This window comes from Psammomys obesus, unplaced genomic scaffold (assembly GCF_907164565.1).
Source record: "Psammomys obesus unplaced genomic scaffold, mPsaObe1.curated_primary_1811, whole genome shotgun sequence".
NCBI classification, from domain to species: Eukaryota; Metazoa; Chordata; class Mammalia; order Rodentia; family Muridae; genus Psammomys; species Psammomys obesus.
In genome coordinates, this window is record NW_026585894.1 from 19,450,371 (window position 1) to 19,477,004 (window position 26,634).

Below are 26,634 nucleotides of genomic sequence, written 5' to 3' on the forward strand. Positions count from 1 at the left end.
AGTTTAACCTTGAAAGAAGACGTCAGTACTAATTCACCCTTTTCCCTTTTACATCTGCAGAAGTGTTATTTCAAAATGTATAGAAGGACTTTTAGAGTCAGGAGCAAAGCGAGAAGTTCATCAAAGTATGGCCAGTTATTAATAACACTTTTTTTCTGCCATGTGTTTTTTTTTTTTCCCCTTCAAAAGAAATACCAATTACATTTTTTTTTCTTCTTTCAAAAAACAAGACAGGGTCTTTCCATGTTGCCCAGGCTGGCCTAAAACCTCTTAGGTCCAAGTGATCTACGTAGGAGTATTGGGAAGACAGGCATGTCCAATCCCTACCAAGCCCCCACTTTCAAGTATTCTTGATACAAAATTTATACTTACAGAAATGTTTAAGAGAACTTATGATAACAAGACAGAAAAGGGAAAATATCAATGTAGATTTCATTGGGTTTTCTGGAAATTTTCATGTGGTATGATGGGAGTGGCGTATTTGGATTCACTTTCGATGGGTCCAATATTGTGCTCACAAACACAAAATTAAGAGAGCCTGCTTGCTCTATACTTTGAGTCTCGAAATCACCAGATAGAACCCACTTTCAACTGGCCAGTGATTTGAAAAATGTCCAATAATGTAACTGGTGGATGAAAAAGCATATTTAGGTCGATACAAAAGTAAGAGCTAGCATTTACTGAACGCTTACTTTATGTCAGTCACCATTCTAAGTGTTTCCTTGTGTATACATGGCCCTCACCACATTGTGAGGTAAGTATTAATAACCCCCTCTTACGGGTGATAAACAGAGCCACAAAGAAGTAACTTCTTAGGATTAAAAGTAGGATCAGCCAATATCAAAACACAATGAATTGGCAATGAACACAGAGATGGTGCACCTAACATTGCCTATGCTGTGAACCATGCAGTCTTGGGAAAGGCTTCGTGTTTATAGCGTTCTTTTCAGGGTCTTTTGATTATACATCTCTTCAACATGTTATCCAAGTTCAAAAAACCAATTAAAGGCATCACTTGCCTTTGACAATCTAACGCATTCTGGTCTCTGCAGCAAATATAAGTGTCCTGTGCAGCTGAAATAACCATGGTGTACCCTTTTCTGGAGGCTTCATCTTGTGGCCTTGCAGCCAGCCCTCCCTCCAAATCCAGAAAATAGTTTCTGGCCCTGGCGTCACACAACGCAATAGGCCCACGCTTCAGGCAGAGGGCGGGCATATTCTATCGATGTCCCCGATTTGCTGTGGTTATTTTGTGGGTTTAGGAATGAATTAACTTTGTAGAATTGCGTAATACAAGGGACATGTGTCATCCAAGAAACGTGCCTTCAGCACACCTCCATCTTTACAATAAATTAAAGAACGGAGTCCTCAGTACATCAAGAAGGAATCAAGTTGGTTAAGAGGGTTGACAGGGTATTTGGGAAATGAAAATTAAGGCTTACAGGCTTCCATCGGAGAGACTGCTTCAAGTTCACAAACCGGAGGAGTTCTTTTTAAGGGGGGCGGGGGAGGGGTGGAGCTGCGGCTCCCCGGATGTGAAAGACTTGCCCTCCTCTAGCATCCGTGACGTGTGCAGTGCCCAGTGACGCTAAGCCTAGGAGCCACTCAGGCGCTTGCTCCGGGGAAGCTTCCCAGGGTCCTGCGCGTGCGTAACGCCGCCGGCCCTGCCTTCCACCGCCTCAGAGTGAGACATGGTGCTGTCGGAGCTGGCAGCGCGCCTTAATTGCACTGAGTACAAAAACTGGGTGAAGGCAGGACACTGTCTGCTGCTGCTACGCAGCAGCCTACAGGGGTTCGTCGGCCGCGAAGTACTCTCCTTCCATCGCGGACTGCTCGCCGCGGTCCCCGGCCTTGGTCCCCACGCCACCTGCCGTGGCGGCTCCCGGTGCAGCCCGCGCGCTCGCCAGGTGAGCTAACTGGTGCGGAACTTGGGTTGGGCACCTTTCCCCAGCCCGTCCCCAATTCCTTGGGCCCTCTGGGTTTTTCCTTCGTGGGGCGGGGCTGTTTACCACTCCCAAGGGTGTTCCTATTTCGCTGCCCCGCCTATCCGGCTCCCTCCTGGCCCCCGCCCCCTGTAGTTTCAGCCTCACTGTCAAGCGTGCACCGAGTGGAAACGCGAGATCTTGAGGCATCACATCAACAGAAATGGAGACGTGCACTGGGGAAATTGCCGGCCTGGCCTCTGGCCCGTGGACGCCTGGGAGGTGGCCAAGGTAAGTACTTGCAGCCTGAAGGAAAGCAGAAGGTGGGTCACGTGGTGGCCTAGGGCGGAAGGTGGTTTGTGAGTGCAAGCGGGGACTAAAGAAACTGCAAGTACCAAGGGTTTGGTTGGTTCTCTCCGTCTAGTGGCTAGTGGTTAGGAGCTATTAGGGTGGACCCCATCCCAGCTTGGTAAAAGAGAAGCTTCTCTGCCCTTGCTTCCTGCAGGCGTTTGAGCTTTGCTTATTCTTGGAAGCTATAGTACAGACCCAGTAAGAGATGCTGGGGCAAGATGCAGAGTGAAACCAAGTGCAGTGGCCCACGCCTATAATTGCACCATTGGAGAGGCCGCGGCAGGGCTGTTTGGGGCATGTGTTAGTGTTACGCCTTGTCTCAGAAGAAGAGGAAAGACACAGACCCAGGGACATGGAAGTTAATTTTAAGGTGTGCCTTCAGGAAGGCTTCCTAAAAGGTTCATTTTGTCTGTGGAGGGCCAAGAGGATGCCTGGCTAAGGTATTTCTTTTTAGAAGGTGGAAATGTGAGTTATGAGGTAGGGGTTGTTAGGCCTGACTTGAGATTTCTTCACTGTGTCTTGACTGCCTGGGCTGATGATTGAGAATTTGTTTCAATTTCCTGACGTTTTCCAGAAGCTCAGTAGTGAGTGGGAGGGAGGGATCAGAAGTAGCTTCCTATCACAAATGGACCCTGGGAGTTATTGTAGGGGCAAGCACAAAATTGGCAGGTGGAAGGGAGCATTTCCTGGGCTGCAGGTAATATGTTCAGTCTACCTCAGTTCTCTCCCTGTCTTTATCTGGTTTATTAAGGCAAGGTCTCATGTAACCCAGGCTGACCCTGAACTCCTACCCATCCTGCTTTGGCCTTCCAGGGGCCTAGGATTATCCATAGCACTGCTACAACGCCCTTCTCCTGATTTTTTTTTTTTTTTTAAGATTAGAAAGTTTAAATTGGGTTGGGCTGGTGGTGCCTGCCTGTAATCCTTAGCACTTGGGAAGCAGAGGCAGACAGATTTCTTGAGTTTGAGGTCAGCCTGGTCTACATAGATAGTCTCCATTAGGGAGGCCCTGTTTCAAAGGCTCCAGGAGAAGGTTTTATGGCATTAATGTGTAAGTGTAGGCCACCTGCCATCTGGTGCCCACAAGGGCCAGAGGAGGGAATTCGATCCAGTGGCGCTGGAGTAGCAGGTGGTTAGGAGTCTCCCAGCACGAGGAACTGAGCTCCAGTCCTCTGGAGGAACAGTAAGTCCTCTTAACTACTGAGTTGTGTCTCCAGACCCATCACCACCACTACCCACTGTTTTTCATTGCCACCATAGCGTTACCAATCTCTACTTTTACCTATAGCGGGGGTGTGGATGCCTGAAAGAAACAAACCTTGCCCCTTTATTGACCGCCTTTGACCCATTTGGTCTCTGATACAGCTTTCATAGCTTTGCAGCCCTGCTGAAGCCTGTGCCACCTCCTATTGCCAGCCTTTCCCTTGGTTGCTGGTCACCCGCAGACCACTTGGTTGCACCCCCTCTCTAAGTCCAGCATCTCAGTTCCTGGGTTCCCTGGCTTAGCATCTACTCACCACAACCCTGTCCACACATTCTTCCTCAAACACTTGGTTCTGCCCTTTGTCTCCCAGTGCCTCTCAGTTCCGGGTAGCTTCCTTTGCTCCTTGGCTTTGCCACCCTGTCCATCATTATAACTGCTTCTCTGCAATGATGTTTATTGTTTTCTTTCTCTGAACCTGTCTGGCTCAACCCAGGCCCACGTGACACCGTCATATGCTTCTCCTTAAGAAAAGGATCTCTGAAGAGAACTCACTGGTTTCACATCATTCTTTATCCTGAGCCCTAATGCTTCTCTGTGGACTTCCCTTCCTGGAGCTGTCTGTTTCTGCCTTCCCTCATCAATCTCTTCTTCCCGTGCCCTGTCATTCATCCCAGCTGCTAGCTTTGCTCATGCCTCATGGAACTGATGGATACCCCAAGCACAGACTTCGTTGTTTTTCGTTGAACCTACAATTCTACACATATGTTTGTCTCCTCTTTCTGCCAAAAAGTGACTTCCCATTTTCCCTGTACCTCCACTTGTGTGTTGGATCTCATCCCCTCCCATCTGCACAAGGACTTTAAATCTTTAGCTGTTCACTCTTCTGCAGCCTTTTCCCATCACCATACAGATTGCTTTACCATTATCTTCTGTTTAATTTTTCAAAAAGGAAGTGTCTTCGTTAGGGTTACTGTTGCTGTTTTTGAAATACCATGAGTAAAGGGAACTTGGGGAGGAAAGGGTCTGTTTGGCTTATACTTCAATATCACTGTTCATTATTGAAGGGAATCAGGGCAGGCCCTGGAGACAGGAGCTGATGCAGAGGCCATGAAGGGGTGCTGCTTACGGACTTGCCCTTCATGCCTTACTTAGCCTGCTTTTTATAGAACCCAGGACCACCAGCCCAGGGGCAGCACCTCCCACACTGGGCTGGGTCCTCTGCTATCAGTCATGAAGAAAATGCCCTACAGGCTTGCTTCCAGTCGGATCTTACAGAAGTGTCTTCTTTATTTTGGTTTCCTCTTCAGATGATTTTAGCTTGGGTCATATTTATGTACAACTAGGTAGCACAAAGGATTAAGCAGAATTACTTTATATCCCAGCAGTTCTATTCCCAAGTATACACATAAGGTAAAGGGGGTAAAATCAGGACTGTGTTGCTTAGCCTGAGTGAACCCCTAATTTCAATTCCCTTTCCTACCAGAACACTCTCAGATCTGAAAATACATGTCTATAATAAAAAAGAAGATAGAGTTTCATTCTGGGTCTGTGAACAGTAGCCAAAAGATAGAAACAACCCAGTGGTCTGCCAGGCAATGCCTGGATAAACAGAGACTAGGCGATGGAATAGCATCTTGCTGTAAAAAAAAAAAAAAAAAAAAAAAAGGAGTGAAATACACAAAATACAGCAGGGATGAATCTTTCTTAAAAACATAATGCTTTAATGAAAGGAACCTGTCACATATCATACGATGGGAGGTTATTCACACAAATTGCTCAGAATAGGCACGTCTATGAAGGCAGTAGGAGTTCCACAGCTGCTAGAGCCTAGGGGCAGGGGCTGTGATGGCTTATGGGATATGAGGTTTCCTTGGGAAAGGTTTGAGAGGCTCTAAAATTGCCCACAGAGGTAGTTGCTTAAAACCTTTTGATGGAAAACCTGTGACTTAAATACTTCAAGAGGGTATAGCAATTACTTGGTGGAGCTATATATATATCCCCTTGAGAAATACTTTGAAAATAAAAATTAGGGGGACAGAGGATTTCTCTAAATCCATCTGTCCCAGCTCGTTTAGTTCTCTGTTAGCAGAACTTCCTCACAAGGAGGATTTGATGTCTGTTTATTCCTCTGTCCCCACATTGTCTTCAGCTCATGCAACCCGTGCTGCCTCTGCCCCTGCTCCTGTACTGCACCTGTGACCCCTGTTCTCCAGCTTTCTCCCTCTTCCCTCCAAGGCCTTTACATGCTAGAAAAACACTCCTATTACTGTGAGCTACGCCCCCAAGCCTGGATTTATTTAGTCTCTTTATATAGCCCAGTTGGCCTCTTGTCTCAACTACTAGATCTGCAGGTATGCGGCACAGCTCCTAGCTTCATCGTTCCTGTCTCTCAGAGGCATACACCACTCCCCACTGGCCACTTTTGTGTTTCGACACCCCCGCCTCCGTGGCATCTCTTTCTCCTCCTCTCTGTTGATGACCTCGGCATCGTCCACTCTTCTGAGCCACAGGCGTACACATGAGCGGCTTACCTGAGCCCTCAGCTTCATCTGCTCAGCACTGGGCATTTAGTTCCACAGTGGGACTTACTCACCCGATTCCAACTCCAGCAATCTTCCTCCTCCCCTAGATGCCTGGGTGTCGTTTTGCCACACTGGGGCAGGGATCCAGGCCTTCGTGCATGTGGTGTAAGCACACTCCACCACAGGGTTCTAGCTCCGGCCTGTCCCTAGAATCATTCTACCTCCTTAGTGTCCCCTCTTGGAGTCCCCTGGGTTCCCACCTGCCCACTGTTTTTGGAGCCCTTCTCCTCTCCACTGTAGCCTCCCATCTTCTGCCTATATTCTAGTCGCAGCCACCCGCCTGGTTCTCTACACAGTGAGGTGTCTGGGCTTTCATGTGGGACTTTGGTTTGTCTCCTTGTAGAATACTTATGGGAGTATTCAGAAAAACTCCACATTCGCTGCAGAGCCCACCGATGGGGGCCCAGCATGGCCCGTCCTTGTCCATTTCTCCAGCCCCAGCTCCTTGGTGTAGAGCTACCTGGGGGTGGGCATGAGGGTGGGGGAGAGGCTGTCATAGCTATGTGTCTACTGAGTGGAACACGCTGGTGAACAGGGCTGTAAGGAGGCTATAGAGCTTCCCTGTTGGTTCCTGTTTCCAAAAGAGAGGGGCTGATGATCAAAATAAAACCAATACAGCACAACCAGGTTGTTTTTATTAGCAAGAACATGCTGGATAGAATCCACTCTATGGTGGGGAAGGTAAAGCTAGGCTAATTTGAAGGCATTGAGGCCCCCACATAACCGTGTTTTCCCTTCAACAATAGCTGAATTGAGCTGTTTGTTTCCTTTGGTCTCATTATATCAGTTCCCTGGGTAAGTTAGCCTCTTTGTTAACCTCTGTATCATCCCTAATAGACAAAGAATGTTCTTGACAATCTTGTGTTAGTCTGTACACACAATTCTTCTGAGTTATGGAAGGCTTAAGTGTGGGGTTCTCCTACCATCGGAGCTTAATCGCTTTGATTAACCGTTTCCCCCTCTGCTTACTGCCAGACTTTGGAATACCAGTATGATTAGTCCTGTACAAAACATCATGGCTCCTTCCTGACTGGATTGTGTTTATATCTCTCATTTAGAGTTCTCATTGTGAATATAATTTTTTTTTTTGAGACAAGGTCCTCTATATATCCTTTGTCAGCTTGGAACTGTTTAAGAGTAATTTTTTTCATGTGTCTTCTGTTCTAGTCCCTTAGCAGAAATGTACCCTTGGGACTCCTAGTCTGGTATAGCTGTTGCATCCAGGTGTTAAGTTTGCAGATGTTTCAGAAAGAAAAATGTGTTCAAATACTGCTGTCATAGCATTTGTGCAGTTCATTTTAGAAGATTCTGCTAATGGCAGACATAAAGCCTTCCAGTGTGTCTGATGTCTCAGTCCTAGGCCCCTATGTGGCGCCTACTCACCTCATACCATTGACATCATAATCACTGATGCTGCTGACCTCTTTATACCATGTGCTAGGCACAGTGCTCTCCCTGTGTTCACTCACTTCCTCCTCACACCATCCTTTGGTGCAGATGAGAATACTTACCCCTAATGACTGACAAAGAGACTGAGGCCTAGGTAACTATGCCTAAGGCCATAAGAGCAGTGGCCTCGCAGGTGTTTTTAACTGGCTCTGTTGCACTTCTAGTTCTTATGGTGGTGGGTAGAATTTTCTCAAGTCACTAAGGAACCAGCTAGTCTTTTCTAATAGCACAGGCACTGCATTTTTGCCAAGGCAAAGGAAAACGGTATTTACCCTTGTAATATGTACCTCTAAGACAGGGCAGAGGCTGGTCATGGTGGTGTACTCAGGAGACACTCAGGAGACAGAAGGTGGATCTCTGAGTTTAAGGCTAGCCTGGTCTACATAGCAAGTTCCAGATCAGCCAAAGATACATAGTGAAACCCTCTCAGAAAAAAAAGAAGAAGAAGAACATAAAGGACAGGGCTGGGCATGGTGGTACATGTCTTTAATACCAGTACTCAGGAAGCAGAGGTAGAAGGCTCTCAGAGAGTTTGAAGCCACCCTGGTCTACATAGTGAGCTCCAGGATAGCCAGGACTATAGAGAGAGACCCTGTCTCAGGGGCTGGAGAAGAGGTTAAGGGCACTGGCTGCTCTTCCAAAGGTCCTGAGTTCAATTCCCAACAGCTACGTGGTGATTTACAACCATCTATGACAATATCTGGTGCCCTCTTCTGGCGTGCAGGCATGCAGGTAGAACACTGTATACGTAATAAATAAATCTTTACAGCCAAAAGAGAGTGTCCCTGTGTCAAACACACAAACAAAAACAAAACAAAACGAGAGAGCGAGCTAGTTACATCAGCTGTATGTAATACTGCACAGGGATAGTGCAGCGCTTTCGTTAGTGCTGAGGCCGAGGCTGAGCTGTAATGTGACTTTCCCCACTTGCTCCTCAAACTCATGAGATTCTAGCTTGAAATTTCAGGGGATAAGAGAATATTAGGCATATTCCATCGGGAAATGTGGAAAGACTTTGCCTTTCCAGCCCCCCCGAGTTGGCGGACACTCAGGTGACCTAGTACCTTCCGTACTCTAGGCCTTCATGCCCCGAGGACTCGCAGACAAACGGGGACCTGAGGAATGCGATGCAGTCGCCCTTCTAAGTCTCATCAATTCCTGCGATCATTTCATGGTTGACCGGAAGAAGGTCACAGAGGTAAGAACAGTCCGATTGAGGGCTGTCCACCCAGCCCTTCTGGTCAATACTGGGAAGACTAGAGGAAACGCCAGCCTCACGGATGTCGTGTAGCAGCATTGGAAATGACAGTGGCAAAGGAAGACTTGTGTTCAGAGTTGGCATCACTAAGTGGCCCATAAGCCTCATGTCAGGTGTACCCTCTGTGATGTTCAAGAACCTGAGTGTAGTCAGGCACTAACCCTGTGGTTCTCTGCAGTTAGTTTCCTGACAGTTTGTTACTGTGCTAGTCTTAGCCAGTGTTCTATTGCTATCGTGAGACACCATGAGCCCACAACTCTTATAAAGGAAAGCATTTCATTGGGGCTGGCTTTCAGGTATAGAGGTTTAGTCCGTTATCATCCTGGTGGGAAGCATGGTGGCAAACAGGCAGACACAGTGCTGGAGAAGGAGCTGAGAGCTCTACATCTGGATCTGCAGGCCGCAGGAAGAGAGAAAGAGACTGGGCCTGGCTTGAGCATCTGAAACCTCAGAGTCCACCCCCAGTGACACCCTTCCTCCAACAAGCTCATGCCTATTCCAACCTCCTCCTAATAGTGCCACTCCCTATGAGCCTGTGGGTGCCATTTTCATTCAAACTACCACAGTGCTGTTGGCCATTTAAGTAGATAGACCTCGGATTTTTTTTTCTCTGCTCTGCCATAAACAGAAGTAAAATAGTTTTCTATATAAAAATAAGTGTGAGGTATTGGGGATAAAGTCAGTAAAGAACTTGCTATGCAAGCATGACAACCTAATTTTGGATTCTAAGCACCCATGTAAAAACTGGGTGTGGCAGTGCATGTCTGTAACCCCACTACTGAAGGCAGGGGCAGAGGCAGGAGGATCCCAGGGACTTGTTTGGCAGCTAGTCTAGTAGAATCAGAAAGTTCCAAGTTCACTGAGAGACCTTATCTCTAAAAGTAACGGGAAAGTGTGTGTGTGTGTGTGTGTGTGTGTGTGTGTGTGTGTGTGTGTGTGTTCTGGTTATATCTCAAGCCAGAACCTTCCTCTGATGAATTGTTTTAAGACATTTAGGGGAACGATGCAAAACTTTTTTAAAAAGGAAACAAAAACCTTTCTACTGCTGTGATCCAAACACTGTATCCAAAGGGACCTGGAGAGGAAAGGCTTGTTAATCATGGCAGATTCTTCAGCTTCAGCTAACCAGACACCACAGATTTGTAATGCAAAATATTAAATGAGCCCAATACAGTCTTTAAGGGACTCTTCTAAATGCCCCTCTGGAACACTACAACCCCGACTCTTAGTACGCTTATCTTCCAGATTCCCACAGAACAGCCTAGTTCCAAAATCCGTCCACAATCCTCGGGGGGGGGGGGAATGGTTGAGTCTATCGCTGCAATATTTCTGAACTTGATCCCAGTTTCTGTGTTAGGGTTTCTATGGCCGTGATAAAACACCCTGACCAAAAGCAACCTGGGGAGGAAAGGCTTTATTTCAGCTTATAGTTTCACAGCATAGTCCATCACTGAGGGAGCTCAGGGGAGAAATTCAAACAGGGCGGGAACCCAGGGCAGAAGCTGATACAGGGGCTGTGGAGGAATGCTACAGAAGGGGTGATGCCACCCACAGTAGGTGGGCCCTCCCAAATCAAGCATGAAACTAGACCATGGGCCAATCTAATGGAGGTAGTTTTCACCTGAGGTTCCCTCTCCCAAAATGACTCCAGCTTAGGTCAACTTGACATAACCAAAGACATTGGGGTGGGGGGTGATTTCCAGGGCTAAGGCTGGAAGTTTCTTTGCATTTTTTAATCTTCTTTTTGAGGCAAGGTGTCACTGTGTGTGCCTTGAACTCATGATTCTCTTGCCTTGGCCTCCCAAATGTTGTGATCACAAATGCATGCCACCATGACTGTCTACTTTTTTTTTTTTTTAATTTTGAGCTCTATTTATTTTTAATGTGTATGGGTGTCCTGTCTGTGTGTCCGGATGTGCCTCATGTACCGCAGTGCTTATGGAGGCCAGAAAAGGGTGTCAGATCCCTTTGGACTAGAGGAGGTAGAGATGTTACTTGCCCTGTAGGATCTAGAAATCAAACCTCTAGAAGAATAGCAAGTGCCTTTAACTGCTGAGTCATCACTCCTCCCCTTCTTGTATTTCTCTACCTTGGTTCTTACCTGAGTGGCAGTGGGTTGAATAATTCTTTACCCTTTGACAGTATTCTGTAGCCCAAACCTGGCTTGTAGTCTTTATTTATCCTACCTGAATTTACAAAATTATATATTTTTTACATTTATTGCATATGCATGAGTGTACACATATGTGTGTGCGCCATACCTGGTGCCCAAGGAGGTCAGAAGAGGGCATCAGATCTCCTAGAGCTGGAGTCACAGAAGGCTGTGAGCCATGCGAGTACTAGGAACTGAACCCAGTTTCTTTTCTTCTCAAGAACAACAAGTGCTCTTAACCACTGATCGCCATGTTTATTTGTTATGTTTGTAAACACATGTATAGATAGGTATGCTCATGTGTGACTGTAAGAGGACAACTTTCAAAAGTCAGTTTTGTACAGTGTGTGTTGTCCCAGGGATTGAACTCAGATTGTCAGGCTTGGTGACAAGTGCTTTTACCCACTGAAGCATCTCATTAGTTCCTGCCTAGTTATTTGAAAACAATTTTTAAATTCGTTGTTATTAAAATCCGAATTTCCGTCTTCTTTGAAGACGGCTTGGTGACGATGGGGCTCATAAAGCTTTCGTAGCAAAAGCAACAAGTAGCGTGAAAGCCACTGCTTTAGATGGGACCTCCATTCTCCGGTCATGTCAGTCCCCTCTGCCTTCATCTCCCTACCTGCATTTAAGCCAGCTTCCCTAAGCCTAGCACCTGACCCTTGAAAGCACTTCCGTATCTGAGCCACAGGGACCTCACTGCTTGGCAGATGATCTCTGGGCAGGCAGAAAGTAAATAGAGGTCTGATGTAGGGGCTGGCGGCCTTCATTGTCCTCTGTGCCATTTTAAGTACATGCCAGGTCATACAGTGGTCTCATGAAAGGTCCAGCCCTTGCCCTCCGGATACCAGACTACACTAGTCAGCTTTGTAATTTAGTAAAGTCTTTTTGTAATTTTTTGTTGTTGTTTTCGAGACTAATTTCTTTTTAGAGCCACAAGGTCTTAAGTTAACCCTGTTAACTTAAAGAGCTTTTAAAAAGTGTTGATTATGTCAAATTTATTATTACATTTATTTACATTATTACTACATTTACTTGTTGAGGAAGAGGGCCTCTGCCACTCTGCACATAAAGAGGTCAAAGGAGTTGGTTTTCGTCTTCTGTATGAGTTCATTTTCTATTGCTGCAGACCAAAGCCTCCTTATAAAAACAAGCCTTCAATTGGGCGTACGGTTTCAGAGGTTAGAATCTGATGGTAGAGCAAAGCATGGCAGCAGGAAGAGCCAAGCGTGCACATGAACTGCACATAGGAGGTAGAGAACACACCAAAGCCTGACCACACCAATGGCGCCACACAGCTAATGCTTCCCAAACAACTCCCTAGCTGGGGACCCGCTATGCAGACATATGAGCCTATGTGGTTCATTCACATTCACTCCACCTTATCTTCTACCGTGTGGGTTCCTGGGGTTGGGTTCCAATTCTCCAGCTTAGCCACAAGCACCTTTACCTGCTGAGCCATCTCACCAGGCTGCCTTTGAAGGCTCTTCTCTTTTTCTGTAGGTGATTAAGTGTCGGAATGAGATAATGCACTCTTCAGAGATGAAAGTATCATCTGTATGGCTTCAAGATTTTCAGATGAAGATCCAAAATTTTCTAAACGAGTTCAGGAATATTCCAGAGATTGTAGCAGTATATTCCAGGATAGAACAGGTAAAGACTTTCTAGATTTTTTTTGTTTGTTTGTTTGTTTTTTGAGACAAGGTCTTGATGTTAGCCCTGCCTGGCCTGGAACTTGATATATAGACTAGGTTGTTCGCAAACGTGTTTATGGCAATCCTCCTGCTTCTACTTAATGAGTACTGAGATCATAGGTATACACCACCATGCCCAGCTAAAACTTCATTTAACGGTTCTGGTATACAAAATGGAGGGGTCAAAAACATTCACTTAAAATTTGATGTTAAAGCTGGGTACAGGCGTGCATGTAATTCCCGGCACTTGGGAGGCCGAGGCAGAAGGATATTTCAAAAGCAGCCTTTGTTACATACTAAGTTCCTGGGAAGCCTGAGCCTACACAGTGAGACCCCGTCTCAAACAGAAGACAAACCAATTTGCTGCTAACTTAAACTACATTGTCTTTGTTTATTATTGGCGCGATGCCGATGATCGTGCACGCACCCAAGCCCTCCTGAGTGCCAGGCCAGCAACTCTCTACTCCTAGTCTTGATCTTATTCTCTTACTATGTGGAGGAGAGCTTGCTGGGGCTAGAACCTAGGGCTAGGCCTCACACACGGCAAGCACTTCGTCACTGAACTACAGCCCCAGCCCCAAATCACGTTTTATAATGTGAACAAAGGGGAAAAACAATGCTGATATAAAATCTGGAATTAGCAGAGCTGAGTATTTAATGCTAGTGTGTGGTTAAAATCGATTCAGGCAATGGTGTTGTATTATAACTGTTTTGAACAATCCAGTAGAATCTCTTTTTGTTAAAGTAGCTCATTTATTTTGCGTGTATGTGTGCCTGTGTGCCCACGTGGATATGCACAACTGTACGTACACACACACACACACACACACACACACACACACACACAGATGTGTGCATGCCACAGAGCATACATGGAGATCGTTTTATGATATCCAGGAATGGAACTTGGGCCATCAGGCCTGAACTCAAGTATAGGCCCTCGGTTACTGCTCTACAAGTGGCTGAGGGTGTAGCTTGGTTAGTTATCTGTCATAGTTAGTGCCTGAATTTCATCTGCAACACTACAAACACTAATACAGCTTAGGAAATGAACATTTAATGTGAGGTGAATCCAGAAGAAGTTGGGGAGGAGTAGGGAGCAAATATGAGAAAAATATATTGTGTGTCCTAGGAAATAATCAAAGAATTAAAAGACGGTTTCAAACCGGAACTTCAAAAAAACAGTTTGTTGACGTATTTGTGTGTCACCCGACAGCTGCTGACGTCTGACTGGGCTGTTCACATCCCTGAGGAAGACGAACGAGATGGCTGTGAACTTGAAATAAGAGGTTACTTGAGTGTGAACCAAATCCATGAAATCGAAATGGAATTGCTGAAAGAAAAACTGCAAGAGATGTACCTTCAAGCAGTAGAAGAAGAGGTGTTGCCTGAAGAGGTAAAGGGATGAAGAAGGGTGAGAAGGAAAGAAAGACCGTGGCGGCGGCGGCAGCAGTAGTGGCAGCTCATTTTGACACTGTTTCTCTTACTGTGATAAACACCATAAATGAAAGCAACCTAGGGAGGAAGGGGATTCTTTTCGCTCACGGTTCAGGTCACGTTCCGTCCCCCAGGGCAGGAACCTGGAAGTGGGGACTAAAGCAAAAGCCAGGTAGAAAGGATGCTTACTTGCTTGCTCCTCTCCTTGGCTTACTCAGTCTGCTTTTTAAAACAATTCAGGCCCCACCCGCCCAGGGATGTCACCACCCACATGGAATTAGACCTGGGCCTCCCCACATCAATCCTTAGTCAAGAAAATGCCCTTCCCAGGGCTACCCACAGACATATCTGGTGGGGACATCTTCTTGGTTGAGGTTCTGTTGAAATGAAGCTCCAGGCAGGACAAACACGGAGAGCCAGGTTTCTGGTTTGTAAGTCAAGTGATTTCGAGAAGTGCATATTCTTTCAATACTTACGGGCTGTATGTTTCAGTGGGCATTTTCACTTAGTAAGAGTTGAGAATCCAATATGTGCCCCAGAGTGAAATAGTGCCATAAGAGCTACAACAGAATTCAGAACAAGGTGCTTAAATGGTTATCTGCTGTCAGGGGACTCTTCCCCCACCCCCGCCATCCCAGAAAAAGGAAAAGATGCTATTGAGCTCTAGCTTCTAGCTCAAGGATTTAGGAAAAGGTCAGTAGCTAGCCTGGAAGGAAGGCTGCTCTTAGCAGGATTGTGAAAGGCCAATTAGTTTGGGCTAGGCAGTGGTCAGGAAAGCACAGGCGGTATGGTTAGGGAGGACCGTGGCAAGGTAGGACGAAACTGTCTTGAAAGATTTTTTTTTTTTTTTTGTGCCACTCCAAGCTGTTTGGACCTTTGTCCCTAATAACCATATGGAAACAACAGATCTTTATAAGCCAAGAAAACACTAGGGTCAGAAGTGGATTTTAACAGGTAATAAGGGTTAAAAAAAAAAAAAAAAGTGCAGCCTCCCATGTACAGCAGGTCTGCTACCCCTGGCCCTGGCAACTATATATTTCTAGTTCTTCTTACCTGTTAGAGTCAAGAGAAAAGGTTAATTAGCCTGTCTTCTGGGCAGCAGGTCTCTATGTAGAAAAGATAAATTTCCATTTTTCATGCCTTTTTGTTCAGTAGTCCATGGACTGTTTCATATCTCAGGTAGTGAGGTCGCTACAGGTGGACTGTGAAAGGGAGTTTGGGCTTAGGTGGCTGGAGGAGTGATACCTTTAGCATCCTTTACTTGGAACAGTACGCAAGCAAGCACACGTATAACTGACGTTAGCAAATTAATAAGCCTTTTTAAACGAGTGTGTGCCAGACACAGTGCTAAAGTATTCTTAATAGACTCTTGAACCCACCCCTCAAAGTCTCCTGGCTCATAGTAATATTGTCATCATTAATTTGTAGAAGGGAGTTAGGAACCGTCCCACCCAAACTCCTACAGCTAGTTAAAGTAACAAAGCCTAAATGACCACGATTTCCCAGAACTTTCAGGTTTTCATGTTTACTTCCTCTTCCCCTTTACATTTGAGCTTCCCATTTCTCCCCACCCCCACCCCATTTTTTTTAACTTTTTATTTTTCAGAGTCTCCTGTAGCCCAGGTTGCCTTCAAACTCATTGTGTAGCCAAGGAGCTCCTCACCTTCTTGACTGCGCCTCCCACGTGCTAGCTTTTCAATGCCTTAGATCATCCTTCTTAAGAATTTTAGTCGATTGCATTTTACAGCACCGAGGATGAAGCCCAGGCTTTGTGCTTTCTCTTTGGAGACAAGGTCTCACTAGTAGCACACTTCAGGACAAAGCCTCCCCTTTAATCTGCCTTGCCTTCAAGCTGGAGCAGTCACCCTGCTAAAGCCATGAAAACCCTTTTAAGCACGTTCATTGTGTCTGTGTTTGTCGCTTTCACAGAAGGGAAAAACTGGTACTCTGTTTCCACTCAAGCCAATGTGGAACAGAAAAGAAAGCTGGAAACAGGCCGTGGAGGAGGACAGAGGGTTCTATGTAAAAGCTTTAAGCAAAAAAGAGCTAAGCAGAATGGTGAGGACGCATTTGGGGGCTGCAAAGAGACTCACACCTCCTAGGAAGCCAAGGTTAAGGAGCTTGGTGTGCTCTGAGGGGCTGGCTGGCTGGCGTGGTATCTGCATGAGCTATGAGCTACTCACAGCAGACAATCCTGTGTCTGGCCAGGGCAACAAGCACAATCTAGAAGAGCCTATGCTTATTAATACATGCCACCTGGGCCCTTGACAGTTTTGTTTCCGGGAGGTAGCCAAAGCCTGGCATTTTGTAGGGGCTCAGGGCAGGCTTTCAGTCTTCTCCCTAACACCTCCACCTGAAAGTCAGTCTCCTTTGTCTGCTTTCTAACCAGTCAGCAGGCCTCCTGTCACCCTCAGCATCTGCCTGTCCATCCCTACTCCAGCCTCACTAGTTTTTCCTCCCACATCTTCGGCATCGACCACCTGGCTATTGGAGTCTTATAACTTAAACGCGTGCTGAGATGTCACACTGGTCCTGCTGTGTCCCAGTCCCTTCTTCCTTCACTCCAAAGCCGAAGGGCTGCCTTTCCACTGCTGTGCTGTGCTAGTATTCCTCACGAGAGTTTAAATAATCTTGAGTTTGAGCGGAGTTGGTAGTCCCCCACCTAATAAACAAACATGCTGGATCCCCTCATCAGAGTTCTGTTGGGGTGAAGAATTTAGCCCAGTGGTAGGCAAGCTTAAGGCCCTGGTCCACTTCCCCAGCACCATCAATATAATGCTGGCATTTTTGTAACAAGCATGGGAACCAATGAAGGCATTCTAGGAAAAGAGTGTAGACACTCTCATAGTGCTACTCTGAGCTTCCTTGTCCTTGCTAAAATGTCCGTGGTTGGGTGATTTAAACCAGGGTAATCTCTATGCATGAGAGTTCTGGCTAACTCCAGTAAAATGAGGACAGACGCCACTCAATCAGAGTTAAAGCTGCCTTCTATTTCTACAAACAGAAATGTCCTTCGTGGACGTGGCATATGTGTGAGGGTAAATTCCGCATGGCGGCTTGACCGAACAAAAGGTTTAGAATGTGTTAAAAATGGGACCTACATAACTGGAATACCATTCAGCCATTACACATCAGGCTTAGGGGGCTGAAAAGATGGCTTAGAGTGCTAACTGTACTTGCAGAGGGTCCAGGTTTGCTTCCTAGCACCCACAAAATGGCTCCCGGTCAGTTTGTAACTCCAGTTTCAGGGGAATCTGATGTCCTCCTCTGGTTTCTCCAGTCACTATACACACACACACACACACACACACACACACAACACTCATACAACACTCATACACATATATCTAACAAAATAATGAGACTTGAGGCAGGAGGATCTTATGTTTAAAGCCAGTCTAAGGTAAAGAACAGGAGCCTGACTCAAAATATATATACACTTCTATTTTTCTTGTCTGTCTGTCTATTTATTTCTGGGTGGTGATGGTGCACACCTTTAAATCTCTGAGTTTTAAGGCAAACCTAGTCTATAGAGTGAGTTCCAGGACAGCCAGGGCTACACAGAGAAACCCTGTCTCAGAAACCCAACATTAAATATATTGAACTCTTTGCTACTAGTAGATTCAGAGGGAGAGGGAGAGTCATTGCCTGCAGTTGTGACCTTAGCAAGCTCCTGTGGGTAGCGTCAATCTGATGCTCACACAGATGGCCCCAAATCTAGTCATGAATCTAGGAGCAGGATAGTTAGGGAGGAATTGGAGGATGAGAGGGATGAAGTGGGGCGGGGAGAGGGCGGTCGGAATGCATCATAAGTGTGTGAAATTGACAGAGAACCAAGTTAATCGATAAAAAAAGTGTATAACACAATGAAATGTTCTTTCTAGTCTCCCACAGAAGAGATTACTTGCACTCTTGTGATTTTTAAAAATGCATGTATACAAGCACATGACATGTCTTTGGAAGAAAGAGATGGCTATGGTCACCTATAAAGGAGAAAATGGGTTAACTAAGGGCAGATTTAAAAGGTTGACTTTTTTGAATGTCATGCCCTGTTGACTTGGAATTTTGATATGTATACATTTGATCCGCTTTTATAGATTTATCTTCTATCAGTAATACTTGCATAGGCACAAAACTTCCAAAGCATTAAGTGAAGACTTTGCCTATAAATTGCAGTTTTGAAGCAAACACCCCCTATGTGGTCTCAGACTTAGTCAATACTGGATGGTGTATGGTTTGAGTGGAGAATGCTTTTTTGTTTTGTTTTATCTATTTATTTGTACAGACCTACAACTTGTCATCTTCCTACCTCAGCCTCCCAACTGTTGACTTTAACAGGTGTGAAAATCCACACCTGCCTGAGTGCGCCCTCTGTGTGTGTGTGTATGGGGGGGGTTGTATTGTCTGTCTGAGACAAGGTCTCATGCACCTCTGGCTGGCCTTCACCTCGCTTTGTAGACCAGGCTGGACAGAGAATTCACAGAGATTCACCTGCCTCTGCCCTCCCCCGTGCCGGGACAAAGGTTTGAGCCACCACATGTGGCACAAGGGTGCCTGGTTTTAAAGGTTGTGTTTGCTTTTGATTCACACACCTAACCTACGTTTGGATGGGTGTGCCAGAAGCCAGGGTCTGTGTCTCATGGTAGACGTATAGTGTAACAGTTACCCCGGGGTTTTTCCTCCTGCAGCTCTCGAATCAACTGGATGCGGTGAGAGGATTCCTGAGAAACAACACCGATCTTAGAAATGACCTTACAGAAGACATGCAGAAGCTAGACGGCCTTCATCTACAGCATCAAAAACCGATTTCAAAGGATGCGGGGAGACAGACCCCCTGAAAGGAAGGCTTGAAGTGAGTTTAGGTACCAGATGTTGAAGAGGGATGCAATTACCTCATCCCTTTGATGTCTCTCTTATGGGAAGCCCCATTGAACCAACAGTCTCCCTTGCTTTTCCCTGTTCCCTTACAATTACAAAGGAAGGCCGGCTATGGTGGTGTACACCTTTAATGTCATCATCTGGGCTGCGGGGGTGGGAGACCGATCCAGGTGGATCTCTATGAGGCCAAGGCCAGTCAGGTCTACAGGGCAAGACCCCCGTCTTGAAACAAACAAAACATCCAAACCTCTCCAAAAGGCCGGACAGCTGGCCGAGTGCCCATTGGGTGGTTAAGGACTCACATACCTGTGAAGCCTCAACTCTCTGCAGCATGTCAGCCAAATATACCCGAAGCCAAGGTCTGCTGTTAGCTGACCCTGTATATCATTTGTAACTTGGCCAGAAAGCATTCTGCCCACAGGTGCTGCCAGGGAGGGCCAGCTCCTGCTGTGGCATTAATTATGCTTGGCTGGTGTACATTAGAAAGCTGATTAACATAAGCAGCTCTATTTTGTTGGGTTTTTTTTTTTCCTCCCAAATAATATGAATAAAAATACTCTTTTATTTTACATGGTCCCTAGGCAAGATCCAGGCATGTTTTGTGAAAGTCAGCCTGGCCTCCGGGTCAGGCATCCTCTGAACAAAAGGGAAACGTTTCCAAAGCGCATGAGTTGTTTTTTTTTTGTTTTTTTGTTTTTCTTTTTTGTTTTTTTGTTTTGTTTTTGTTTTTGTTTTTGTTTTTGTTTTTTTGTCGTCCTGGCCTTTCCCATAGTGTTTCAGAGATACTTTCTTCATATTCACCAACTCGGAATTGTGTGAGGTGTAGTCAGAAATACCAGTCTCCTGCTGGGTTTTTTTGCTATCACCCAGGGAGTTTTTGCCTGTCTCGAAGGTGAGTGTTTCCTGGTCCTAAACTGTAGCTGGTGAGGACTAGGTCTGTGTGGAGTGACCTGCCCCTGACAGAGCTGTATGCACCCCCTGCTTCTGCCTTGAAGTTTTACTCTGACGGGGCCAAAGAGTGGGCTCAATATGTGACCAAATTTATTTTTTTTCTTCCGATGAAGGTAAAAGAAAAGTGGCTGTTTTGTACCATTTCTCCTGAGCGTGGAACTGTTGCTTCTGGGCTCGAGTAGCCGCGGACAGTAGGGAAGGGATGGCCAGGCTGCTCAGTGGTAGGCTAGAGAACAGTTTGACTGAGCAATGGCAGGGAAGGGCCCAGACCACTGTCCCAGAAGGGATGCCTGGAAAAGGTCAGTTGTCCGTTTTCTGGGGACAGGGGCACAGATGAGAAGTTAAAATCTTACCAAAGTTGAGATAGCTTATACCCAAGTAGACCTCAACTACTTGGAAGGCTGACATGGGAGGATCCCAAGTTCTAGGCCAGCCAGGGCAACTTAATGAGACCCTATCAAACTAAAAGCAAATCATAAAGAGGTAGAGGTATGCTATGTTTGCAGAATATTTGCTTACTATAGCAGGCCCTGGAGTCGGGCCTCAGCTCCCTGTCCCCCAAAGATGAAGCAGACACCCCTTGGTTCCAGTGCCTCCTGAGCAGTGTGCCCCCTGTGCTGAGTACAGGCCCTAGGCCTCATGCTCCATGAGTGCTTGCTTGTGAAAATGCTAGTTACACCCTTAGCTAAGCCAGCTCTCATTCTGTAAAATCTGAAGTTTCATCATTCTTACAGATACTCAAACAAATCACTGTCTCTAAACATAGTCATAAATTCATTCACAACGCCTCTATTTCCTTTTTCGATTCCTGAACAGTTTAGGAGCCTTACCATTGTATGCTCTGTTCTTGTGGGAGTCAGATTCACTTTCCCTCCATCTGCTCATTTCCAAGGTCTGTGGCACTAGACTGTTTTGTGTCACTTCTGGACGTTGCTGTATTCCCAAAACTACCTGGAAGAAACACTCCATGCCAAGGCTCAGCAAAGATGAGTTCATTCCCTCACTTGGCCACCTGCCTGTCCGAGAGGGACCCTGCGGAGAACGGGTTGTCAATACAGACTGGATTCGGCATGTATTTTGACTTCAGAACCCAGTCAGTGCAAATGTGCCTGCAGCTTGCTTATTTAGTCTCCCTGATTGCTGTTTGTTTTTCACTCTTATGTCCTCATTCTTCCTCTATTTGTGAAGTTCCTTGAGAAGACTTCAAGAGTAAAGCAAAATTTTGCATTTATTTTTGTCAAAGAAAAAAAAAAAAAAAAAAAAGACAGTCATGAAATGTCTATTCCCGTCTAGATCTGAACTAGAAAACATGGAGTCTTGATTTCCTAACCCATGAAGACACGGCTTCTAACTGTAGCAAGTTTGAGATCGGGACCTTTCATTTTCCACCTGTGTCTAATTTGTCCTTACCAGTCCTTCACACACTTACCAAATGTCAAGCCTGTGCCAGCCACTGAAGTTGATGCAAATGTAATGAGCGGTGACATCCTGTCTGACTGCCTTTGTCTTCCACTGTGACAAATCAAAGGTATTGTTCAGGAAAGTTGACACTAGTAACATTCCGTTGAACTGAAACAGAAGAGAAGACACTTATTTAAAAAGGGCTCCAAAGTAAGTGCGGCCTCTCCAGAGGCATCATCCTGTAGACATCTCTTCAGCAGCACTGCGCATCTGGACACAGGGTCTGTATGAACAGACGCTTCCCACAGCATTCGTACCCAGCCACTAGTAGAGAGGACCTCCTGAGCAAGGCATAGAACATCTGCACTCCGCCACATAACTGTTCGAGAGAAGGTGCCCAGACTGCAGTGCAGGAATACGAAGTGCCTGTAAGACATCTAAAGGAGTAGTTTGAGAGGGTGGGGTGGAATTCCATGGTGGGGCACTTGCTTGCCCAGCATGTATGAGGCCTTCAGTCGGATCCCCAGTCCCCTACCAAAGGCAAATAGAAAAGAGAAGTATTTAATAATACCCAGCATGCTGTAGCGCTGTTTTGTATGGTATGATAACAGGCCTGGAAAGGTCTGTTTTTTTTCCAAGTCTGTATGCTGTATGTTAGGTCTGGGAGAGGAGTTGGAGCTGTGGGGAATGGTCAGAAGGAATTTAGCTCTTTCTATTTTGTATAATCTCTTTATAATAAACATGCACTCATGTACGTTGACATTTTTATCAGTTTTTAACTTTAAAACAATACATATGAACGACATATACCAAATTACAAGCCTTCTGTTATCTGATTACATGGATTTTGCCGTTGCCTCCTTTCTGTAGCTCCACCTTCAGGGGTGCTTTCAAATCCTAGCACCAGGGAAGCCCAGAGAGGGTATGCCTTCTACCTAGGCTCCCTTCATCTCCCTGTGGAGTGCCTTGTCTCCATCCAGAAGTATGGTTTACACTCAGTCTCTCCCTGGGACACAGTGCTTGATAGTTTTGAAAGAATTTGTAAAGAAAAATGACTATAGTTGCAAAGATAAGGCAAGGTTCTTAGCTTCAGCCTTTTCTTTATCAGGAAATGACTTAAGGGAGTTGTTGACCAGCACTTCTGGAAAACTGCTGAATTGGAGAGGGTTGCTGGCTTCCTAAAGTCGTGGGAGGGCTCTGGAGATGGTTTTACATTCCCAGGGTCTGGAAGGATTATGCCTGTGAGGATTACGAGATGATTGTTAACTCTAATAACTTGAAGAGTTGGTTTTTATTGAAGTATTGGTTACTTAAAAAGTAGCATTGGTTACTTAACTTAAAGACTTCCTAGGTAACAGAGGGCCAGCTGTCCTCGGTGGCCATGTTAGAAATTAGGTAAATGAGCTTAGTGCTGTATCAAATTAGAGTGGAGTTGTGCAGTCTTTTAGATCAAGTCTCTAAGCTTTTTGACCTATAAATTCTAATTGTACTGATAAGGAATTATCAGCAGAGATTACCTCCTTTCCCTTTACCAGGTTAATTAGAAACTTACCTGCGCTGAAAAGCCCTTCACTCACCAGTGGCCTTTATTACAATATATTCAAATTATGAGATCCACTGTGTGAGACATGCCTCAAATATTAATTTCTACCCATGTGATACTCAATAAAGTGAAAAAAAATCCTTGAATGTTTTAATAAGAATCTGAACCTAGTTCACTTTGCAACTTGAAGGACTTGGTTTGTATTATTGCAACATAGTCAAGGCCCATGCTCTGACATACGCACGTTAGTAATGAGCATAGAATTCTCTAAACTGAACATTTTGTGACAGTTCTTTGCGGGGTGAGTCTATATCACTGTACTGACTATCAGAAAGGGGCGGCGGTGTTTTGTTGTTTTTTTTTTTTTTTTTTCCAGAACTTTGTGTGGTAGGTTTGGGACCTCCTCCAAACCTCCAGATGTGATCCCCAGTGAGCCCTCCCTACTGCTATTCCACAGTGAACCAGGGTTGGTTGCTGAGCATAGCCAAAGTGATGAGGCAAAGTGCTTAAGCCACAACAACAGTAAGCTGTCTGTGTCAGCAACAATCTTCTGGAGCTGTCTGCAGGAGAACAGAGAGCTGACTCTTCCTACAAACACCCATGAACCCGGAAATCGATCTTCTGGCCGGGCTCTGCCTCAGAGATCACACCAACTGTGAGATAGCGTGTGTTGTCTTAAGCTGTTCAGTTGTGGGGCGGCTGGTTACACTGTGACAGGCAACTAATATCCTGTCCTATAATTTGTTCCCGAACCTCCACCCTCAGAATGTGAGAGGGACTCTTCCCACAAACAGAACTGAAGTTTAGATGGCTTAGAGGCTGCAGAAGATGAGATTTCCTGGTGCTTTCCCTGGAATTCCGCTGTCGGGCCTGTCCAAGTCAAGAGCTGATGGCTTCAGAGCCTCTCAGAAGCATTTCTCATTTCTTTGCATTGGCAAACTCGAGCAGAAGCAGGTTCAGCACTTCTGAATACGTGTACTGGGACCTCCAGAAACCACATGGGCCTTCCTCTATCCAGAGAATCCTAGGCAAGGCACATGTGGCTCAAACCCCAGAGGACAAGCTATCAGAGCCATGATAATCTCATCTCACAATCTCCGTCTTCTCTCTTCACAAGCTCTCTGCTTTAAGATATCATTCGCACCCAGAGAATTATCAGGGGCTGTTCCGAGCCACTGCTGCTGCAGTGGCTCTCACCCTCCATCTCTGGCTAGTTTTCAACCCTGGGGCAGGGCAGATCAATTACACAAACGGCTGTGATTTTCCACTTTAAAGGGTAAATAAAATGCATTGTGATTTGGGCATGTTCACCTAGAACTTTTAAGAACCGACAGAAACCATTCTGAGTCCTTCATCCCATCTCCACGGCAGCTACCATTATTTATTTCTCTTGGGCACCAAGAGACGCTAGACTCTTAATAAGTAGATCAAAATCTAAACGGGGATTTCACTATTATTCATTTAAAGCCACTTCTGAACATCTCCCTCGACAGAAACAACGCCCCCACCCTACCCTCTTTGGTGTAGGGATTTGTCACTACCAAATCTTGAGTCATCTGTGGCATCGAACACCTTTCTTTGCCCCGGGCACCCAACAGCCTGTTCCCTAGAGGGGTTTGGTTTGGTTTTGTTAGCAAAGCTGGGAGGAGATGGTTTGGTTTTCCTCCTGTCTCCTTGTCTTGTCTAACCCTGAAGTCATTGGAAGAGAGAGACCCACCAACCTGCCCTCCCTACTCTCACCCAGGAAACTCTTTCCCTCCTCCGTTCACCAAACAGGCAAGACTCAACATCAATTTGATGCTTTTTTGATTAACCAAACTGCAGGTTTAAATTGGGTTTGTAAACCAAAGTTTTCCTTGGCGCCCATGAACAGATGTGCCAACAGTTTCACGACAGCTGAGCGTGGCGGCAGCGCGGCAGCAGCATGTGGGACCCAGCATGCTTTACGGCTGAGGCACCAAAGCACAAAGGCGCTGGCCGTTGCCACGTCAGGAGCTTCTGTGAAGTTGGCATTCTGTGCTTCATTGTTGGCTGGCAGTTTGGCCGTTGGCACTCTGAGGCTAGCATGGCGGGGCTAGCAGTGCTAGTTCAGAAAACCCGAGACTATATAAAGACCAAGGAATTCCGGGATTACATAACCAGCACCCACTTCTGGGGTCCTGTGGCCAACTGGGGCCTTCCCCTTGCCGCCTTGAGGGATATGAAAGCACCTCCCGACATCATCAGTGGCCCCATGACTACGGCACTCACCTTCTACTCCATGGCTTTCATGCGCTTTGCCTACCGGGTCCAGCCTCGAAACTACCTGCTGTTGGCATGCCATTTCACCAACTTCTTGGTGCAGAGCTTACAGGGGAGCCGCTACCTGAAACACCGCTACAGCGCCAGAGCCACGGCCAAAGCCAGCAACGCTCTGGACAAATAAGCTTGATGACTGGGGAATATGAGAGGGGTAGCCTGAGCCAGACTTTGCAGCTTGCAAGCACTGGACATAGCTCCTCCTAAAGAAAAGCCAAGGAAAACTTTGGTTTACAAACCCAATTTAAACCTGCAGTTTGGTTAATTAAAAAAAGTATCAAATTGATGTTGAGTCTTGCCTGTTTGGTGAACGGAGGAGGGAAAGAGTTTCCTGGGTGAGAGTAGGGAGGGCAGGTTGGTGGGTCTCCCTCTTCCAATGACTTCAGGGTTAGACAAGACAAGGAGACAGGAGGAAAACCAAACCATCTCCTCCCAGCTTTGCTAACAAAACCAAACCAAACCCCTCTAGGGAACAGGCTGTTGGGTGCCCGGGGCAAAGAAGGGTTTTCGATGCCACAGATGACTCAAGATTTGGTAGTGACAAATCCCTACACCAAAGAGGGTAGGGTGGGGGCGTTGTTTCTGTCGAGGGAGATGTTCAGAAGTGGCTTTAAATGAATAATAGTGAAATCCCCGTTTAGATTTTGATCTACTTATTAAGAGTCTAGCGTCTCTTGGTGCCCAAGAGAAATAAATAATGGTAGCTGCCGTGGAGATGGGATGAAGGACTCAGAATGGTTTCTGTCAGTTCTTAAAAGTTCTAGGTGAACATGCCCAAATCACAATGCATTTTATTTACCCTTTAAAGTGGAAAATCATAGCCGTTTGTGTAATTGATCTGCCCTGCCCCAGGGTTGAAAACTAGCCAGAGATGGAGGGTGAGAGCCACTGCAGCAGCAGTGGCTCAGAGCAGCCCCTGATAATTCTCTGCTGGAGGTGGGCCTGTCCTCCTCACCCCCCCCTCCCCCTGTTGTGATGACCCAGGCCATTTTTCTTCAGTTACTTGGTTCATCTGGCCTGTAACTCCATGGCAATACAATTTCTCAAGCAGGTACAGAATTTTGTCTTTACTAATATGAAGCCAGTGTGCCATTTCACCCCTAAGTATTTTAGCATCTGTGTCTCTTTTGAACAATATTTGCCTGCCTAGCCACAATACTATCAGCCACTCATAAATATTCAGGTCTATTACAGCGCGGTTAGCTGATATCCAATATATATTTAAATGCTAGAGCTTGAAGGCTGTCTTTGTTTTCTTTCCTCTCATTCTTGTTAGAGAGGACAAACTCAAAAGCCAGTCAAAATTCACCTTTGATTTACTCCTTGGGTTAATTTCCTTTAATCTAGGGTGGTTTTTTATTTTATTTTATTTTTTATTTTATTTCATTGTCTTCTGTAGTGTTGATGTTATTGAAGAGTCCAGCCCATTGGCTCTCCAGACTGTCCTTAACTTGGATTTGCGGGTTTTTCATGACTCAGTTATACACATTTCTTTTTGTATTTGTAAAACAAGA

The 26,634-nt window shown here is 45.8% G+C and overlaps 2 protein-coding genes across 2 annotated transcripts; both read left to right on the plus strand.

The window, feature by feature from the left end:
• Positions 1 to 19: 19 nt before the first annotated feature.
• Positions 20 to 22,093, plus strand: CUNHXorf38 (chromosome unknown CXorf38 homolog). The gene is made up of 7 exons (XM_055599530.1): positions 20 to 1,907; positions 2,079 to 2,213; positions 8,587 to 8,706; positions 12,422 to 12,571; positions 13,829 to 14,008; positions 18,738 to 18,901; positions 20,771 to 22,093. Exons 1-6 carry the CDS (start codon positions 1,692 to 1,694, stop codon positions 18,885 to 18,887), a joined length of 951 nt encoding a protein of 316 aa, XP_055455505.1. The 5' UTR covers positions 20 to 1,691; the 3' UTR covers positions 18,888 to 18,901; positions 20,771 to 22,093.
• A 2,794-nt stretch (positions 22,094 to 24,887) lies between these two features.
• Mpc1l (mitochondrial pyruvate carrier 1 like) lies at positions 24,888 to 25,264 on the plus strand. Its single transcript, XM_055599666.1, has one exon. It carries the CDS (start codon positions 24,888 to 24,890, stop codon positions 25,245 to 25,247), a length of 360 nt encoding a protein of 119 aa, XP_055455641.1. The 3' UTR covers positions 25,248 to 25,264.
• Positions 25,265 to 26,634: the final 1,370 nt, after the last annotated feature.

What these genes read in the sequence shown, in the direction of transcription:
- Mpc1l (XM_055599666.1), top strand. Translation starts at nt 24,888, where the DNA reads ATGGCGGGGCTAGCAGTGCTAGTTCAGAAAACCCGAGACTATATAAAG.
- CUNHXorf38 (XM_055599530.1), top strand. Translation starts at nt 1,692, where the DNA reads ATGGTGCTGTCGGAGCTGGCAGCGCGCCTTAATTGCACTGAGTACAAA. An exon ending in ACGCCTGGGAGGTGGCCAAG is followed by an intron (nt 2,214 to 8,586) that starts GTAAGTACTTGC and finishes TCCGTACTCTAG; the next exon opens with GCCTTCATGCCCCGAGGACT. An exon ending in ACCGGAAGAAGGTCACAGAG is followed by an intron (nt 8,707 to 12,421) that starts GTAAGAACAGTC and finishes CTTTTTCTGTAG; the next exon opens with GTGATTAAGTGTCGGAATGA.